This window comes from Lathamus discolor, chromosome 1 (assembly GCF_037157495.1).
Source record: "Lathamus discolor isolate bLatDis1 chromosome 1, bLatDis1.hap1, whole genome shotgun sequence".
In the NCBI taxonomy this organism is placed as follows: domain Eukaryota; kingdom Metazoa; phylum Chordata; class Aves; order Psittaciformes; family Psittacidae; genus Lathamus; species Lathamus discolor.
Genome location: NC_088884.1, coordinates 119,331,769 through 119,352,949, shown reverse-complemented (window position 1 = coordinate 119,352,949; position 21,181 = coordinate 119,331,769). Strand labels below are relative to the sequence as shown.

The window sequence follows — 21,181 nt, the reverse complement described above, 5'->3', positions numbered from 1 at the left end:
TGCGCCTGCCTTTGATATATTTATGCAGAGGGGATCTGCACTTGTGGACATCTACTGCATCCTATTCACAGGCTAGTAAAAATGATAGCCTACCAGATGGAGTTTGACAGACATGAAGTTATTGCATCGAGTATTTGAGCCTGTGTCTTTAACTGCCTAACCGGTGGTTGACCCTTGTCTTTCCAATAGAATCTCCTTTATTAACTTTTATTTGTGGGTTTAGTGTTTCAGAGCTCAAACCTGGTCCCAATGAAACCAATGGAAATTTTTCCATCTATTTCAACTAGGGATGTTATTTGGCAGTTAGCCAGAATCAACAGAGCTGTCTTCACTACATAGAGAAGCACAGCCTAGGTTATCACAGTTTGTGTTCAGGGGAGTTTTGGAGGAGATTTTTGTTTGTTTGTGTTTCATTGATGTGAGGGGGGAGGGTTGTTGGGGGCTTTTTAGAAAAACTAAATTTCACAGAATATAAATGTGACACAGAAGTTCTGTGATCAACAACATGCAGCAGACTGGCCTAGGTAACTGGCCTTGAAAAGTTAATGGCTGCTGGGCATGCAGCATCCAACTGCAATTTGCAATTCACTATAGTCCCATAAGCACAGGAAGCTTTGCAGAATGCAGTCCTTAATGGGAGCAGTGCTACACCGCATTCCTTAAGAGATGCCAACCAAGAAAGTGTGACCTTGCACAGCCACATAGCTCTTATCCACTTCCAAGGGTTTTTCTTGCACCAACCCTCCCATGGCAGCTCTCCTCCTGACCCCCCAGTAAGGGCTCTATGAATGGAGAGCTTAGGCTTTGCACATCAGGAATACAGTGGAAGAGTTCTTCCAGCCTCTCTCCATAACCAGATCAGCATAAGAGGATTACAGTGAAAACCAGAAGCTGACCTTAGGATTTACACATGAACTGAAGTCATGACAGTTAAGACATGGTGGTGAAAATTCTGACTTCCCTGACTTCAACGGGAGTTTCACTGCTGACTTCAGTAAAGTCAGGGTTTCCTGTTCTACAAAAGACCAGCTCATCTGACACACTCAGAGATCCACAATTTTTCCTGCACCCTGTGCAAAGCTCAATATGCACACCACAATTCTGGGAAGTGGAAATCTCGTGAACTAAATGTTCACACAATATATCATTTATTAAAATTCTCATGCCATTCAACATATAATCCAAAGAGCTGAATCACATCACTGGGTAAAGAACTCTAACAAATAATTCGTCAGCTAACTTTTCTGCAGATACTGTATTTTCTCCAGCATTTGATGGATAATATAGTATTATCACTATGGATATTCAATTAATTTAGCTAAATACAGTAGGTGTCAGGTTTGTGGTTTATCACATCTCTTTTCAGAGCTTTTCCACTTCAGTCAACCAAGCTGCAGAATAATGAAGACATTTAATCACAGGTTATTAATAATGTATATATCATGTCTAACCCTTGGACATTAAAGGATGGGATAATTAATTCTCTGCTTAGTAAATCAACAAAGAAAGGGTTTTATTGTTTCTAATTATACTAATCAGGATAAATTTGAGGTCCAAATTCTGAATGCCAACACTTTTCACATGGTTGTAACTGTATTCATTAGTTTTGTTGGATTTACTTTTTATTTATCCTTGCATTAAGGGAATGTATTTCAGATATTCCACTGCCTCAAATAACAGTGTTTTTCTACATCCCCCGACTTTCCAGCATCCCCAGACTTCATCATGCCTTGAGATGACCTTTACAAGTAAAGAGAAAAGTCCCCATCCATGTGCCTGTTGCACAACACAAAGACCTCGTTACCAGCTTGAGGAAAGGACTTACCTCTCACAGAAAGTGTGCAGGCAGGGAAGTACTTTTGGGTTCTTGTAACGGTCCAGGCATATGCTGCAAATCAGAAACTGCTTGTCAATCTGGCGGACCACAGGACTTGGGATGTTGGAGCCTTCACTGGCCATCCTAGACCACTGACATACGCGTCCTGCTCCCTTCTACCCTGCACGCTGCTGGAGTGGGGCGGGGAAAAGAAGAAAAGAAGAAAAATGGCTTATAAACTCCATGAAATAACAAAATCAACAGCTAATTCACTGATGTTTCATCCTTGTGCAGGAATTCATATTTCCCTCTAAAACCAAACCAGTGAAGAATTAAACTTCTAAAATGACTTATCACTGACGAGAACTTGGGAAGCAGCCATATCTACAACACGTAACACCTCTGTTTGAGCAGGCATTCTGGAAAGGCATGTTGCCTCTGGACTGATGGAGTTACAGGGCTGTCTGGTTTTAAACAAATCCCATGATATAAATGTTCTTGCGCCAGTAGGTTCAGTCAGTGCTAACAAACACAGGATTTCTTACATCTGCAGTACTGCTGGCAAAATGATTAGACTGGAACCGTACCAGGCAGTCAAAGGGCTGCATCACAGGCAGAGTGACGCGGCCTAACAATTTTTTCCCTTATCAGTGCTGGTGTTGCCAAAGATATGGCAGGTTTGGACTCCAGGAAGTCCCCAGAAAGGAACCTCCAGACCCAGCCAGCCTCTGGAAAGGGAGCTCTCAATTTCTGCATCAGCCACACAGGTGAGGTAGGTGAAAATCCTCATGATATAAGAAAGCGAGCAAAGAAGAGGTAACTAATAGGTGCCAAGAATCAGCAAAGGTAGGGTGAAGGATGCATGAAAGCACACCAAAATAATAAATGCAAGAAAAATGCCATTCTAGGCAGAAAGAGTAGTAAGAATCATGTTTCTAGGACTCTTACTAATCCTGGCATATAATGCCTGAAATAGAAGGGTAAAAAAAAAAGTCTACTGACTGACAGAATTGAACTTACAGGTTAAGGAATGCCAGCAGGATTGGAACACCTAAGGCACAAGGAGAGAAAAACTTAAGTTTCTTTTCAGCTGGAGGTACAGATTCTAGCCACCAGAATTCATATGTGGAAAGAGAAGACAGGGGAGGAAAAGGAAGGAAGCAATCTCAGGGAAAAGTAAACTTCCTGCTAAAATAGTTTAGGAAAACCTGCCAAGCGGAGGCCATGCAGGGTGGCCCTGCAAGAGCTCCTCTCCACCAGCATTTCTGCTGGGCTGGAGCAAGCGCCTGTGCTGCAGCACTGAGTTCAGGGGCTCTTTTTCTGTGTGAGCAGTGCCCAGCTGGGCTCCACTGCAGGTACACTCCTAAGGAGGTAACTTCTTCCCTAAACCTTTTCTACCCCAGTTTTTAGTCATCCACTTCAGACAATTTGATAATTTGGCTCAGGGGTAGTTCAGCCTTTCCAAGACAGAAATAAGGAGCCCTCTGCCTTGGTGCTGATCACTGTCATTCAAAGTCACTCAATTCAACAATGATTTGCATGCCATGTAGCATTTTATTGGCAGCATTTCATCAGATCTTCTTCCTCTGCTGAATGCATGGCACACTAATCTGGCAGAGTTGAACTCATATTGTTCTTCCTGAGCTGTGTATTTTGCCATACAGGTATGGCTTACTTACTACATTGAGCAAGTGGCTATTTCTAGGATAATAACAGCGAGTATGGATTAGGCTGTACTGACTTCCCCGATAACAGGCTCCTCACGAATCACCTCTGTGCTAGCACATAGAGCAGCAGAAAGTTAGTCACAGTTAAAAATACCCAACAGCAGTAACTGACATTTAATTCAAAGCAAAGCCTTTATGGCTGGCTCTTTTGTTCCCTTTTTTTTTCCAAGAAGGGAGAATCCACAAGGTTACAAATTGCTGTAACACTTGTAAACTATCACATTGGTTCACAATCCAAAAAGGCACGATTTCAGGATTGAGCATTTGTTTCTTTTTTTTTTTTTCATTTCTTCCTCCATAGTAAGGTAAAATGGAATATTACATAGACACAAATTAATTTTACCTATCTAAATGCCATAAATAACACACAATAAACCTTGGGAGATCAACTGGGAATCCGTGCTACTTTTTAAAAGCTTGAGTTAAAAACGGCTTTACGAGCAGTGGAAATAAAATATCGAGCTTTCACAAAAGGAAATAGAAAGAGCAGACTCTCAAATATGCACTACCGTATCCAAGCATTTGGCAGCATAACACGTGGAACTTCCCTAATGTGTTTCAAAAGAAGTGTAACTTCACCACGGATGCAGCTGTGTTTGCTTCCCATACAGGTATAGATCGTACCCCCAAAAGTTAGGGGTGGGGACAAAACAAAGCAGGGAAGATAATCAGGAGCAGGAATTATAGAATCATAGAATCATAGAATAGTTAGGGTTGGAAAGGACCTTAAGATCATCCAGTTCCAACCCCCCTGCCATGGGCAGGGACACCTCACACGAAACCATCCCACCCAAGGCTTCATCCAACCTGGCCTTGAACGCCTCCAGGGATGGAGCACTCACAACCTCCCTGGGCAACCCATTCCAGTGCCTCACCACCCTAACAGGAAAGAATTTCCTCCTTATATCCAATCTAAACTTTCCCTGTTTAAGTTTTAACCCGTTACCCCTTGATACCCCTTGATAGGAATTACTTGCTATCAAAAGTACAGTTTCCAAGCTGGACACTGATACACTATGAGCAGTGTAGATTTTTTGTTACAGACTAAGTACAGACTATTGAGAGAAAAACCCTCTACTTATATGAAAGAACAGGTCTGCAGTGAGTGCTGCCTGTCATTTAACAGAATAAAATTCTCTAGCAACCAGATATTTTCTGTGATTTCCTCTTGCTGCTATCAAGTGCAGCTACACCAGCAAATAGTGTTTACACAAGGAAAGCTCCTGCTGCCTGAAAAAAGTCATGTTCATTTAACCTGATCTTCATCTCGGCTTTTTACATTCCCCCAATCTCATTGCAAAACCAGGTGATTCTTGGTGTTTCATACTACGCAAGGCTCATGCCAGCCACTTTAATTTCCAAATGTTCGCACTTTAAGCTTTGTCAGTGGAGGAAATCATTAACAATTCAGAAATAAGTGCTTGCAACATCTGATGTTTTGTCTGGAACACAGCAGGCCATGACTGTCATTTATCCCCTGTGCTCACATAAATCAGGCTCAAAACATGCACCTGGAAATAGAGTTCCATCAGCACATTTCAAGCTGTACCACTAACTGGTACAACAACGTCTTTCACAGGTGATTCGTATTAAAAAGTGGTTTGAGTATGGAATTTTCAGGATTCTGCAGCCTCCCTGAGCCAGCTCCACTTTTGATGCGATTTTGATGAATGTGATGTACCTACACGAGGATGATTTTACCCGCTGACTCAATGAAAGAACTGTACACTAAAAGAGTATTGGAGGAAAAGCTGCAGACTTTACATGATGCTTTCATCACTAAATCAGAATACTGTCTTTTGAATTTCACCAAAGGCAGTATCCTGACTTACTGCAGTGCTCACAGCAGTTCCTCGAAACAGCAACCTACGTTTCAGATGTATTAGCAGTGGGGGGGTTTGCAGAGTAACACTAGTTTCACAAAAAACTCATTCTTTTTTGTAGCAGCATCTTCTGAGCTTGGAAACTGCCAGAGCTCTTTTGGACATTCATCCTGCCTCACAATCTAATAAAGAACAGCTGAAGCATGAGCTCTGAAACCAAGTCTTAAGAATCCATTCTCTGTATAGTGAACACTTCATAATTTAAACATGCAAAGTCAAAGGTTTATGAAACATTGCACCAAACAAGACATAAACCCTCAGCCATTTATCTATAAGAAGCACACACTGGAAACCCAGTTCATGTGTGCTAAATCAAGCAGAGAAAAGGGATCTGAAACGTGTACCCTTTGTTACCCCTTTGAGGCTCAAGGACAGTTATCTTTCCAGCCACCCGAAAAATAACACTTCTTTTCTTTCAGCTTGGAGATACAACTATCAATTTTCGCCCACAGGATACCATACAGCAAAGAAAGGAGAACACAATGGCTCTCTAAGCTAGTGGAAAGCCTTGCCTTGTTATGCATGCATGCCTTCAGGAACCAAAGTCAGGGTGCGGCCCCACCCATATGAAAAGAACTTCCTATAGCATTAGAAAAGGAAAAAATACACATTAGGGTACAGCAAATAACAGTTCAACGAGAGCTGTTTCAGACAGAGCCATGTAATAGGAAGGTACACTCTTCCTACAGGTATCTTCAAATGAGCTCTGGAATTTCTCAACAGTTATTGAATTCTCTATTAGTTTCTGTGGCTCAGCCAACAAAAAGACATTGGAAAACTTAAAACTGTCTGTTCAATTCCAGGATTTATTCTCAAAAGTGCAGAATTCTCTGTTGCTGATACACTGCCATCACTGAACTCCACCCAGCCAGAGCTGCAACTAGCCTGAAAGTACAGCCTGAGGAGAACAAATTGCTTGCAGCGTGTTCATCCTCTTCTTATCAATGGTATTCACAACCTAGAGGGTCTATTCATGTATTATAAATGAATAGGTTTCCAATGGCAACATTTCCAAAGGAACGGTTAGGCCTCGAGAGCTGTAAGAAAGGGTGGGGAACCTCAGTATTGTTGCTCCAAGGAATGGGGGAGCTGAGGTTTAAAAGTCCTTAAAACAGATATATCATGTGTCCAGAGTCTTTAGGAATAAAGAACAGGTTCTAACAGCAGCCCCAAAATTAGCCAACACACCAAGCAAATTAATAACCGTAACCTCCACACAGTCCACTTGTGTAAAAGGCTTGATAAGCTAAATTTTCATTCCTTTCTCTCCCACTCTTGCCATCAGCTGGGTGCCCTGTTTAAAACACAGCAACCCTCTTCATTCTTACAGCATGCAGAAGCATAATGAACCATTGGTGGCCGAAACAGAAGGAGCAACGCAGCAGCAGCCACCGGGAATAACACTGAGAGAACTTGAGCATTATTCAGACCTACCCATCTTTGCAGAAAAATAGCTTAATCAGTGCAGTGCTGAGGATAAAATCCTTGCAGGGACGGAGCTGCAGTTCCGCAGTAATCCAAACGAACCAAACATCATCTGTCAATATTGCAAGCCTCACGCGTAAAACTGTCTCAGAATCCCTATCACAGCACAGTCATTATTAGATGCATGACAGATTTTGTGCTCTAAGGAATGACGCTCCATTCCACGGAGAGGACAGGTGGAAAGAAAAATGGAAGAACAAGAGGAGGCCCAGAGAAGTCGTCATGAATTTGTTTCCCCCCGGGTCATTCACAAGGGGGAGACCCCTTCGGGATTCAAACCCATCAATCTTTATTTAGCACATCTTTTTCTCACTCAGCCTGTGTAGAAAGACTGCAGCAAATGGTGCAAGGGATTGTGGGATAGGGATGCAGCAGAGAGCTGCGACGAGATTCGCTGGGTGGTTCTTTTCCCTCCCTACTCAGCAATCAGCTGTTTCAAGGCTCCGCGCAGGGCCATTGAATTTGGTCACCAGAATGTTATTACAGGATTAGCAGGCAGGCACGGCTACCGCTGTGCATCTGGCATCTCAATGCCGCTAAGAAATACATATGCAAATATTACTTGGGAGTCGGAAAAAGGATTTAACTCCGAAGGGGAGAGTAAATATTACGTAACGGCCATCACCAGGACAGTCGCCACAGATGAAACGAAAGCACTTTTGTTTGTAAAGGAGACGAAGTTTCACACTCAACAATTCCACCTTGATTTTTCCAGGATTCAAAGTATTTCTCGGGATATAATCCTTCCCTGCCTCAACTTCCAGCAACAAAAGACCCCCACAAGCGCTCTTTGTCTCGCCAGATGTTTAAAGAAGCAGCAAAGAACCTCTTCAGAAAGCTGTGCTACTGACACACAAACCACCGGCAGTTTCTTCTACTACAGAGTTGCGTATTTGACCTGACTCAGACTCAAGTCAAATACTTAAGGCAGCAATTAGTAAACTCATATTTAAGGAACGTGAAAATCAGAGCTAACAGTCAGCCCAACTGTTGTACAAACATTAATGCAAAGGTGTATTCTCTTAGTTAATCTATTTACTTGTTTAAAAAGAAAAGGAAAATCACAGATCAATTCAGATTTAACTAGGCTACTACCAAAGGAAATTCAGTGTCTGGTATTCTCCAGCATGCAAAGAAGGTTGTTAAAAAGATGCTTGTGAATACTCAGACACTACTGAAGTAAAGCAACATAGAAGTAAAGCTTTGTCTTCCAGTATAACAGCTGGTGGGTTTTGCAGACTAGGTAGTATTTGCATCTCTAAATACAGTGTATCTTTTCTTTTGAAAAAGCAAATCATATGCAAGTATTTCAGCTAACTGCGGCTAACAAAGCTTCCCACAAATAAAAGGACACAAAGGTCCATTTGCATCAAGAACAAAAAATGTGGGGTTTAAACACTGTGTGTGCTACTCTGACTTAATTAGGACAGATATTGTTATTTCAGAAGTTTAAAATGTTGTCCTAAGCTTTGCAAGCACAGTTTCCAAAACAGAATGAATTTATCCAATTCTTGCACCAATGAGGTAAATAGTATTAATAATCATGTAGCATGGCTGAAGAGTAATCTAAATTCCTGTTAAAAATACAGATTCCTCATACATCATTTACTTGTCACTTGGCAATCATTTACCAGATCTGTTTTATGCATCAGGCAGATCCAGCCTGGTTTCCCTGGGTAATGCCCGCAGGGTAAAAGCATGTTGTAATCCAGTTTATAACCTGAAATGAAACATCAGGCAGCGTGTGTGCATGTGTTAGGAGTTTGGGTGCTTGTGCCAAAATACTGCTCCTCTGATTCCCTCAACATGTGCTAACTCTGTCAAAGAGAGAGAACAAAGTATGTTTCGTTTTAGCTCCAACATTCAGCAGGTCAGAAGAAACAGGCATCTGCACAGCAGGGTTCACAGTTTCAAAAGAAGGGCAGAGATTTCAGGCACGTTTTTGGAGGGGTGGGTTTTTATGTTTCTTTGGGGATTTTTTGCTTTCTTTTTAAGCTGCCTAGAACCCCCATTGCAAAGAGCAAGCAACATGTTTCACTCCCACAAGGAGATCCAAGGCCTTTTGTTTTCGCCACTGGAACACTGACACACATAAAACAAAAATCAAGAGGGAAAATTCAGGAGTGCCCCCCCCCCCCCCCCCAGAATCAAAGTGAAAACTCTCAGACTGAAGCATACAGGCACCACATAGCTGCTTGCTTTCCTTTCTCATTTCAAGCATCAAATTCACATACACTAAAACAGAACGACAAGTATTGCTCAAATTACTATTTCCATTTACGGTCAGTATTAAGGGCTGCATACCCCTCAAATCAGAACCGATCCCATAACATACCTCATGGCCAAAGGAGACTGGAGGAGCCACAGCTGCAGGCACTCTCACAGAGGTCTACACCTCCAAATGAGTGATTGCTTCAAAGCGCAATTCTCTTATAATTAACTCTGAGAAACTGCCTGCTGACAGGGAGCTGATATCCTGCAAATAATCCTGCTTCTTCAGCGCAACAAAAATGCGGCACTGTGGCAAGGAAAATAAGACAAAAGTCTTAGAATTTCCCTTGTGATTTTTGCTCTTACATGCTGAACGTTGATACATGGTTTTCTTCTCCCTAGTGAAGAGGAAATGGATTTGTAGCTGAGCGAACAGTTGTGTACTTTACCCCCATAGCAGTTAATACCAGCCTGTTTCAAATAGGTTTATTGTATGTGTATGTCTTTGGAGCTGGGAGTGGGGGTTGTTGTTATGTGCTTGGTTTTGGTTTTGTGGTTTGTTTTGTCCTTTTTGTTTTAAAAAGAATAGGCTACTTTCCCTCAGAGATTTGCTGCGCTCGTTGTTGCTCTGAGGTATTCCTGCCCATGGCGGGGGATTGGAACTAGATGATCTTAAGGTCCTTTTCAACCCAAACCATTCTCTGATTCTATGATTTATCTGCATCACTGCTGACTTGTGAATAAAGTTCAGGAGAAGGAAATACATAGCACGTGCCATCTTCATAGTGTCGTGGAAGGGATCGAGCTCCTGTAAATGTCATGGGTTTTGAAAACATTATTCTTTTCCCCATTCCGAACACAATCTCAGTTCATATTCTTAGGGAGCCCATTAATAGTAAGTTGCTAAAAAACCCCACAGCTAATTTACAAACTATAGGAAGATAGATATTGGTATAACCTTCCTAACATTAAATAAGTCATCCAAACATACCAGGTTAAAATTAATGGTCTGCACTGAAGCCTGTACTATAAATTGACTGACGGGAGAGTAGTTTAACTCGGTCTATAGGAAAGAGATTGTAAGGTCAGGAGAAAAAATAATATTGGGTTGACCCAGACTAAATGGCCAGCTAATAAAGTCCTGGCAGTTAAGACCGACTGGAAAACAAGAGGTGTGAGAGACCAGAAATTGATTACCCAAAGCTGGCATGCTGCGAATGAGGGCTAGTCTGGGAACACAAACACAGGAAAGGATGGGCTGTTACAGTCATCACCCAGTTCTAACGCCCTTAATTTGACCGTGGCGCCAGGAAAGCATGTGGGTTGAAAACACCGAGCTCTGTCATTGTGGGACCATGCCCACACCAGGAATCAAGGGGCCTTAGTCATCCTCATGAGACAGCGGCAGTGGAGGCACCTTTACCTTTCTTTACCCATGCAGATGCAGCAGCTCTCGCAGAGCAAGAGAAACTTCCAACCCCAACTCCATGGTCTCCAACAGCCCAGGCTGTAGCTCACATGGCCTGGGAAGAGCCACAGCTTCCTCCCACTGTGGGTTTGTAGCTAAAGGGCATGTCTGCCCCAAAAGGAACTCTGCAGGTCCTGGTTCCTCCCCACCAGCCACAGCCTGGAGCCACAATCCCTATCCCAATGTTGTGATTCAGTGGAGCAGATGCTCTTCCCTGAAGCCTGTGACCCAACACATGGCTTGTCATAGCCTGGGAGGCAAAGAACTTGAAAGATTTGCCTGGGATACAATGCTGGGCTGCTGGAGACCTTCCCAGCACACATCCTCCTATGCCTTTGCCACTTTATTCTACTTCCTTCTACATTCTGCTTACACCTAGTTTAGCTTGCCAAGGTGCGGCTTTTCTAGCACAACTGCAGCGAGGCTGGGACAGCCTGGCCTCCTGGCTCAGCCAGCCCAAGCTTGGCTGCAGTGACTGCATTCCCTGCCTGCATCCAGCACTGATGTTGCAAGCCAGGCAGCACCAAACACTAACTGCTTTTCTCTCCTCTGTGTTACTTTGTCTCTTTCCCCTTTTGGGTATTTGCCATTGAGGTTGCGGGGCCAGGCACTACGGACACCAGAAACAACCTCTGGTGACTGCATTCTGGTATTTCTTCTGCACAGCAATGGGCTCACCCTCAGTACCAGTCAGATTCTGATGTCACAAACAAGGGTTCTTTTAAAAGCTTTCAACTGCTAAAGGCAGGAATAACAGAAAAGAAGCCACTGCTATAAATGAAAGCCTTGATGAATAGTTTTATATATTAAACACTTTGTTGCTTTTTCCTCCTTCCTTTCCTCAGTCTGTAATCAAAGCTTATAACAGGGTGAACACCTGAAATACAGGGGTGGGCCTCGTAAGACATCGACATACTAATGCTTTATATTCTTTTAGAGGAGGAAAGGGTTATGAGTGGAATATAATACACCCTTTTCTTCTCTCTCCCCATCCCCACAGCTTCTGCCTGCCTCTGCAGAATCCCTTCACCACCCTTTGGTGGTGCAATAGTCCTGCTTCCATCCTCACAAACCCCACCTCCTAGCTGTCCGGTCGGTGGGCACAGAGAGGACCTGCTGGTGGCTGCCCTACGCACACCAAGAGATGAGACTGGGAGGTTAGAGCTTGTATAGTCAGAGTCATCACTCAACTGAGATATGATACCTACTTCAAGACTGTTTGTCTGCCTGAGGTTTTCAGGACCTCATCTTGGGTCAGGACCTTGCACAATAAATTCCACCACATTTGGAGCACACTGGATTTACTGCACATGCAAGGGCAATTTGAATGCTTGCAGTGGAAGTCCATGAATCCCCAGCTAAATGGCCAACATTCTCACAAACGAAGTTTCAGAGAGAGGGGGTAGGAAATGAGGGGGAAAGGGCATGCTGAGGGAAACGACGGGATTAAATCATCACATATCAGGTTAAATGACAGCCTCAGAGCTGTCATTTAGGGCCCTTTCCATGCTTAATAAAATGACATATTCTCAGGTGAGCTATTAAAAACTGCAGTGCGGTAGGTCCAAGTAATTATTTCAGGGGCTAGATGTTGTACAAGCCCAAGTAGAAGGGTCTAAAATTACATACTTGCCATCCAAAGCAGCGAGTCAGAGCATCCATGGTGAAAAGCCCCCTACCCTGGTTAACTACCAAGTGCTGTTAACATCACCCTTACAACTGTACATTTTTGACTCCCTGGGCCTACCTGTTTTGTTAACACTGACAGGTCTCTGTTCAGCCTTTATAAGCACACAGGTTCAAATAAAGCCAAGCTGAACTGACAAATAATTAAAACTGCACATCAAATCACTGCTGCTTCTATAAACATCTGCTCTGAAATGCTACTTGAAATAAAATTGCTCCACGGAGACTTGATACTAATCACTGTTAACCCCTCCAGGCACAGGATAACAAGCAGTACAGACAAAAAGCAGAAGATTGAGCAAGAATCTATTTGGAAAGATGTCCCTGGCCTTTCCTAGATATTGTAGGAATAGATAAGGTATATTTTAAAATGCTATAGGCATCTTCTTCAGAGTTGCTCAGCAATGGCAAGAAAAATAAAGGCAAGTAACAAATGCCCAGTGCTTTTGGGACTGAGCTGTGCGGTGAAGGCTGAACTGCTCAGAGACCAACCCCTCCAGTCACTCCTGACACACACTTCTGGAACTGCCCCACACTGCATCTCCACTTGATCTTACAGTTCCGCAATTCTCCCTTTAGGAGAGGTGATATACATTGGGTACTGGAGTTCAGTTGTATATTCTCTATGATCACTGCAAAGTTAAGTTCATCTTCTTCTGTTTCCACCTACTTCAGTGGGATTTTGTTGAACTAGCACAAAGTTTAAGTCAGCAAGGGAGAAGGCAGCACCCAGCAATCACCACATACCATGTAACTTCTTCACAAAATTAACTTAGAGACTGACAGCCCTTTAGAATTGTTTTCTTGCAGCCTTCACAACCCCACTTCCCAGCAGATACAGCATGTGGAAAGTAAATTGGGAGAAAAAAATAGGTGTTTCACTGCAAGAAACAGCAGACAGAATATAAGCGCTAAAACAGCAAACAATGGAAGCAGAAGACAAAAGAACTCACGTCTTCTTAGTGCACAGCACACAGCAGATAGGGTGCCGGAGCAGGTAAGGTTTCTGCCCCCAAAAAGATCTTGGGATAGAAATTAAGAAGAAGAGGGAAGGAACAGCACCTCTCCAGTCTGTAAGCAGGCTAAATTCAGGCTCTTATCCTCTGCAGCACTTCCATTGCTTAAAAGATGAAATACTGGTTGCTGCACGTCCATATTTACCTTGGCTTGTGTACAGTACCCACCTCATTTTCTTGCCCAAAGCACAGCAGCGATGTTACCTTCTCTCTGCTAAGTCTTCTTCTGAACTGATATGTCTTTCAAAAACACAGCAGTATATCTAAATATTTATATTGTCCTTGAGTTCAGCAAAAACCTTGCTCAAGCATAAAGTGGCAGGCAGCAGTTTACCCAGGCTGGCTCTTTATGTTGGCAAGAATGCAACACTGAACTTTCACAGCAAGTAGACAAACACGTAGCTGCATACAGCAGGTAGCCTGGCAGCACCAGCAATAGTGAGAAGCAATGTCAGAACAACCTTGGCAAAGGAAGCTCTGTGGGTTTCAACAATGCTTGTAGGCACAGGAGCTGAACTGATCAAACAACAGTAACAAAAAGCCACCTACAGCTCTTGCAGGGTGCTCCAAGCACACAGAGCAGTGCAGGCTGCAGTGCCCTGTCCTCCTTTTGTGCACTCACAGGGTCACTGCATTTGATTTAGCAGGAGCCAGGTCCAGCAGTTCAGAGCTTGGAAACACCCCATGGCTGAACTTCACCCAGTAAACACATCTTTCCAGTCCTTAGCAAGAACAACCGTTTGCTGATTGCATGCCAGCGCTCCTATTTAAAGAACTGTTGTTATGGGACAAAGCCAAAACCTTTCTGCAGCAGAGACAAAGCATTCCCCATATCTCATGCCTTATCTGCAAAATGCATCAATTCCCAGTATGTGTTTCCACTGCGAAGTTTCACTTTAGCCACAGTAAGATGCAGTTATCTGACTCCAAAGCCACCATATCCCTGAGCAGGCAGACAGTCCTAGTGACCCTATCTCAGGGCCTACCAAGCAGATGCTGTGACTCAGAACAGGTTTTGCTCAAGCCTCTTCCTTGAGGGACAAGGTTTTATACCTGACACAAGCTGCAAAGAGCAGCAGTAGTAAAAGGTGTCCACTTTTATTCTTCATCTCCAAAAATAATTCTCCTAAGCTTTCTGTTAGACATCTCTTCCAGGTTCTCAGCACAAGCAGGTTCAGGCTAGATGCCCAAGGGGCATTGCCAGGCTATTTGTAAGAGAATGCCCAGGACTGATGTAGGTCAGACTTCTGCAGAATTACATTCTCAGAAGACCGTCATACCTAACTGCCTGCATGAATATCTGTCTTTTTAACTGACATCACAACTTATAAAGCAGAAGCTATTGAAAGAGGAGGCAAGTAGAGCCACTTAAACGACACAGTTTAAAGACTCTCCCAAGCTGAACTGGGGTACACAGTACATTCATTTCTGTATAAAAACACATCCATTTGAGTTTACAGTAGAACAAATACATTTTTAGGCACATGAAAATCAAATTAGGAGACAGTCTAGGAAACAATAACCATGTGAATGCAGCTATCTTTTTCAATTAAAAAAAAAAAAGGCACTTGGAAAAAACACTGGCATCAGGCTAGCCAAGAACAAAATTGTCTTAAACCAGCCACATTATCATTCAGATTGTGATAGCACCTGGAAATATATTCCAGCTGCCAGAGTCTCACTGTGATAGGCACCAGCTACACAGAACACAGATCCTGTGCAAGCATAGGTAGCCAATGTCTTAAACGCCTCACGCAATTCAGCTATCACCATTCAACCGTAATTGTGACACTAAGCACACTTCTACACTAGGAAATAAGTTGTCATAGCCAGCCATTAATTTGGATGAGGACTATTTTTGTAATGAAAGGTGCAAGATGGTGGCTTATTTAGCCTAAATCTTTTGCAGTCAGAGAACAGGAGCAGATCTTAGAATCCTCTTCCCTTTGCAAACTATGAGCAGGTACAAGAACTACCTGAAACTTTAGAAGTAGTTCTTGCGATGACTGCAACAAGATGTACCATGTTGTTACTGATACAGGTTATATGAGTAAATGATAAAACCCATCTGAGGTGTATGTAAAGAAACCACCTCTGGGCATTGCTGTTAAAAGTAATTGAGAAATCCTAGCAGAAAACCTGTTACAAACAGCACATACAGAGTCTGCACTATCTCAGGTACTGAATTACTTCTCTTCAGATACCACAGTGGGGGGCTGTTAGGATGTATGTCACATAAGTTAAATGCGTTTGAAAGCCTGATGAAGCAGCATTCACTAGGGGTTTTGTAGGTGGAGCATGCTGTATTCTGAGTTAAATTTTATTCACAATTTAAATCTATCGCTTTTTACTCTTCCTGTTTGTTGTCCACAGATGTGCTGGATATTCTGTCATCCTCTGAGCTGTGAAACCCATTGCCCCAGGATGCTACAGTTGTTAGTATTTCACAGGCATTCCAGAAAGAAGTACAGATTCATGGTGGATAAAATGATTAAAGATTTTAAAACACAAAGACACCGCCTCTGCCAGAAGCAGAACTGGAAGCACAAATCACTGAATATGAAAGCATTCTGGGGAGTACCATGATATGTGTGATCTATTCAGATGCCCTTCTGTAGGCATTCACTGTCAGCCACCATCCAAATTATAAGGCTAGGCTAGATTTAATTAGATCCAGACAAACCTTCAAAATACTCAGTGTAGACATCACAAAGGCTGTCATAGTAGCCACTCCCTTTTGGCATAGTTAATGGACATTAATGGCTCCACAGGGTTGTTTGTATCACTTGGCAGAGCCCTGCCATTCAGGGACGTCAGGTGAAATGAAGCCAGCACACAGCTGCCTTAATACACGACTCTTGCATGAAAAATGCCACTTTAGCAGTTACACCCATTTCTAAGTTATACAAGCAAGACACACAGCAATGAACGGAGGTTGACTAGTCATCACCCCGAGCAGAGAGCCCTTTCATAGTGAATACAGTACTAACCTAGCATATCTCCCCACTACCTCCTACCTTTTCAAATTTACTTCATCTTCAAGAAGAAAAAAAGGAAACTTTTAGAAATATTTCCGTAAGAGTGACATTTGTCTTGTTTCCTTACAGAGGTACTCTGTATTATTCTAAAAGCAATGCCATAGAGCTTGGGGAAATCATGTCTTGATCGCTACCTTGGTTCTCATTTAAAAGTTTAAAAGTTGCCCATCTTCCTCAATAGAGGTCCCTCCAGAGGGTGCACACCTTCCAAGCAGGCCTTCTGCAAGAGAACATCCCAGAGGGAAACCGATGGTTGTTCAGAGGGTAAATGGCATCATTCAGGAGCTCAGAAAAAGATCCATACCAAAAAATTAAATACGGGAAGAAGCTTTCCTGCTCTTCTACTTGCTTGTATTCAAGACTACGCAATGTGTCAGCTGCTGCTAAGACAAACGAAAATTGTGGACTTTGCAAGCACAGGAAAATGGAACAGCTCAGTTTTTGCAAATTCACCTTCTTTTATGGGAAGATTTTTGCATGCATTAGTCTAGTATGCGGGGTTTAATTACTATTTTACTTTTGTAGGAGGGACTAGTAAAAAAGTTAACTAGAATGAGGAAGCTAAGGGATGAGCGTGTGCTATGCCTACACCGAACACGTAGCACAGTTCTCATAGAAGTCCTCTGCTACGTACCGTCTTCTGTTTCCAGTGTAATAAAAGATTGCACTTGTCTCCACAGAGATTTTAAGTAAAGCATTACGTTTGCGAATGAATGGAAAATTATTCCTCTTTAATTAGTAAGGAAGTATCTGAGAACATGTTTGTATTTCACAACCAAAATTTATTTCCAACTATTTTGGATGCAAAACAAAAAAAATACCACTGCATCTTTGAGAAACAGCATGAAATCTTCGTGGTGCAACACTGAATTTTATCTCTTTGTTATAAAATGTTTTCTGAACTGAGATGCAGAAAAATCAGTTGCTCCCAACACTACACAGAGCAGATTAAAAATAAGTAAACAGGTAAGAGAAGAGCTTGTTTTTTGTGGCGTGTCCAGCAAGCCTTTCTAGCGCATTGGGAAGACCACACACTAACTCCTATCACAATATTGTCTCAGAGTAACGCTCAGAACAAAAAAACCTTACATGGCATGAAATCAAGCTGTGGCTCTACCTGGCTTTTGGGCCCTAGATTTCCTAACCTCAGTACAGGGCAATTACAAAGCTTATCATGTGGGAGTTAATCCCTGAAGGTTTACATTAACACTTCCACCAATATAGGGATTTCGGGAGTAAAGTTGTAGAAGGGTATTAGATGAATACTGTTTCCTCACTGGAAAAGGAAGCAAAAAAAGTACTGTGGAAATGCAGACAAGCTGTGGCAGTTTTCTCTCTTCAATAGTTTACGTATGCTGCAAAAGGCCTGTTCCTCAGCCTGGATTTATCATTCCTAGGGGTTATTTTAGATCCTGAGGAATTTGTAAGCAGGCCGATTCACAGTGTTTATAACATAAAGCTGTTTGCAGAAGAACCAGGGTGGCCTTGAAGACACCTGACATCATTGAACTTGGTGACATCTGCTCTTTTGGACATCCTGTTTTTCACAGAGTAAGCAAGTTCTCTAATAATATAAATCATGGGCCAAATATGGCTAGGGCTAAATATGGTACACATACTCTCACCAAGGACCACTATAGAGATTAATGCATTCAGAGGCACATAAAAACATAATTGTTTGGACCTTTTCAAGAGCACTTCCAAGTTCAGCAAAATCTTTTCAGTGCAATCTCCTTTTTTGGTTGCTCTGTAAGTAATCATGTCACGTGTGTTTGCTCATGATTTCATTACCATTTTGGAGAGGTTTTGTTCTGCACAAGGTGCAGAAGCATCTTTGTATTTATATTTTCATACTAGTCAGAGTTATGCAGCTGAGTAATCCAGTCACTGCTCTTCCCTTGCTAAATCAACTCCTGAGTACTTCACAAAACACACTGGTCGATACCACACACCTTAAAACTCACAAATAAACCAACATCCACTAAATTTTGATGTAGAAGGAAGCAGGTGCAGTATAGATGACAACTTTCTGAATGATGAGTTCTGTGAAAGGATATCCTCAAACCTAGCATTGCACACACATTAAAAAATACAGGAGAAAAAGAAAGGATTGCCACTCTATATTTCCAGAATTGAAAGAAAAAAAATAATCAACAACAGAAGCTCAATGTAGCACAGAACAAATAATAGCTTTACATGACAAAAGAACAGAAAGTCACCCAGAAATAAACTGATCATACACATGTTTAGGCAGACTAATAACACTAAGACAAATAAATCCATACTGGATTAGGAGCAGGCAAATTGCTGAACACTCATCTCATGCATTTAGAACTTGATCAAAAGTAATTGCATCTACTCCAATCTTTATGTCTCTTTCATAGAGGGAGCCTGTCCTGGCATAAGGACTGAAGATCACCATCTACCTAATTAATTGCTCCTAAAATGCATCCAAACCTGACTATATTCAGAAGGCTTTAAAGTGAGAGAGAATGAATAATACTTTTACACATGAGCAAAAGTGCTGACCATAAGAAGCAGAGTCGTCTGCAGTTCTTCCAGGGGAACATTTAGGGTATGCGTCACTACAGTACATTTTTAAGTCATTCGTCTTCTCCCAGTGGCAGGGCATATTCTTAAAGTTTTTATAGCCTAGATTTAATATCTAACAGTAAACCATCACAGCCATTCTGTCAGCAGTTTCTTTGTAAACTACTGTGGCAGTCCGGCTATACAGGATATATTTTGATGCTTGCGTTAACAGGATCACCATGTAATGTAAGAAGTGCCAGAATACATGCTGCTAACATTTTTCACATGTCTATGATTAGTCTCCTTCTTAATTTAGCTGTGCCTCTCTTAACCCTCCTGCAACTAACTAGTAGCAAAACAGATGGAGCCAGCCAACATCTACCTGCCTCTCTATCTATTGAGCACCTCAAAAACTATATTCCAATTTCTATTTCAATTCTTCCTTTTGAACGGGATTTGCTTTTGAGTTATCGCCCTAAAGTCCAGCTGGAAAGTGGGAAGGCTGCCTGGTTGCCAGGAGGCTTCTCGGCTGACTAGATCCTTGGCTGTCCCCATATGGTACACTAGTGTGACATATTAAATAATTTATTTAACTTCATGCTATTCCAGTTACAAACTGCTATTCCTGTGATCAAACTAAATTACCGACAATTAATTCACCATTTAAAATAAGCAATGCCCAATCCAAATATAGCAGACCACCCCAATTATTAGAAGAAACGACATGCAGTGCCAAGATACGTCTACAAATTCTGGGACAGAAAATGTCTAGAGAGTCTGTGGCAGAAAACAAAGACAAATGCCTTTAATGTTAGAATTTAAACAATAAATATTTAGTTATTTAAACCACAGAAATAAAACACAGAAATAGAACCAAAGCAATACAGAAAGTTTGACATGAAATGCCATTTTAATCTCTCCAAAGATCAGCCTGAGTTTTGTTCAGTGGGAGGTGGGCTTTATTCCAGTTGATCAAAACTAAAGAGGAAGAGAAAGAAATCTTGCACAATTTCTCACAAACACGAAGTCTTCCAAACTACATTTGCTAAGTGTCTGTGACCAAGCAGCTCTTTCCATTACAGTCACATGTTAACATAAACTTTACATTACTTATAGGAGGCAAGAGACTGCCTCCTACCCATTCATCTCACAGAAGAAATACAAGAGCAGGCCCAATTCTAACAGAAGAAGCAAGTGTGTCTTGAGAAGTAATCTGTCACAAATGGAGGTATAGAGAGGTGAAGTCTATGTATGTGAAGGCTAAGCCCTGCTCTATTCCCTTTAGTATTTTAGAAACCGCCAAACAATCATTATTTCCTTTCCAACATTTATCCCTTTCAATAAATACTGATTTTGTTTCAGTCCTGTTTTCTTAACAACTCATGACAAACATTTCACATAGCTTCCCTGCATACCCCCCTTTTTTTTATTCAACCCACAAACATTAGCAATAACATAACCACAACCTGTAATCTCTGAAAATAGCATATCTAATTTTGGTTGAAGGTGTCAGCCAAGTGTAGGATCTGACGTAGTGGATTTCACTCTGACAGTCACTGAACTTTTCGCATGTGGTCCCTGAAAGCTGACTAAAAAAAGCAAGTTCATAAATGTTACCCTGCAAAATTCGGATGGGCAAAATCCCAAGAGAAATTTTTTAAGGCTTCTTTGGAATTAATGGCTCTTTCTAACAAAGCATATTGCACTGTTCTTAAAACAACTACTTAAATCTGAAGACCTACTCCCTTCCATGATGCAATTAAGGATCATTCTTCATAAACTGAATTTGTTATTTAGAGGAATAGATACATTTGCTGCTGTGTATAAACAAATAGTTCAAACTAGCTATGCTTGTATCTTCAGGCACATTTAATTTGATGAGACAATACACTTGCCAGCTGATCAAACCCAACTCTTTTACATTTGGCTCAAGGATTTACCCTAACCTACAGTGCACCATGATTTTGCTTTTGTAGAAACAGTTCACGTCTCTAGATGTAGTATTACCTGTTTCTGCAAAACTGTGTACGTTTAATACTTTATGCAATTGATTACATTTCAGCTTCACTATCATAATGCACAACACTTAGTTCTTCACATTAGGACACCCAAAACCTTTCCAGTTCATTTAATTCCTCAGTTTTCCTCAAAGGAATCAGGGGCACTGCTGTGTTTATATAAGCTGTCCAAATCCTTGTTTTGTTATGAGTTAATGAAATTCCATTATCAGGCAAAGACATGCCCAGCATGTTTTCATGGTGGCTTCAAGCACCAATTATCTGGGATTTTCCAGTAAACAACCTGACCTTCAAGCTAAAA

At 41.8% G+C, this 21,181-nt stretch overlaps 1 protein-coding gene across 4 annotated transcripts in view; it reads right to left on the bottom strand.

Moving 5' to 3' along the window:
- The window catches only part of TRIM2 (tripartite motif containing 2), a 57,151-nt gene that overhangs the window by 33,333 nt on the left and 2,637 nt on the right, over window positions 1-21,181 (bottom strand). The window contains exons 1-2 of one of the 4 annotated variants that reach the window (XM_065692930.1): window positions 9,247-9,463; window positions 1,826-2,007 (exon numbers count right to left, since the gene is read on the bottom strand). In XM_065692930.1, coding sequence (XP_065549002.1) covers window positions 1,826-1,959 — 134 coding nt within the window. In that variant the 5' untranslated portion in view covers window positions 1,960-2,007; window positions 9,247-9,463. Of the gene's footprint in view, window positions 1-1,825; window positions 2,008-9,246; window positions 9,464-21,181 lie in introns of those variants that run through there. The other 3 variants (XM_065692919.1, XM_065692940.1, XM_065692950.1) reach the window with 3 other exon arrangements.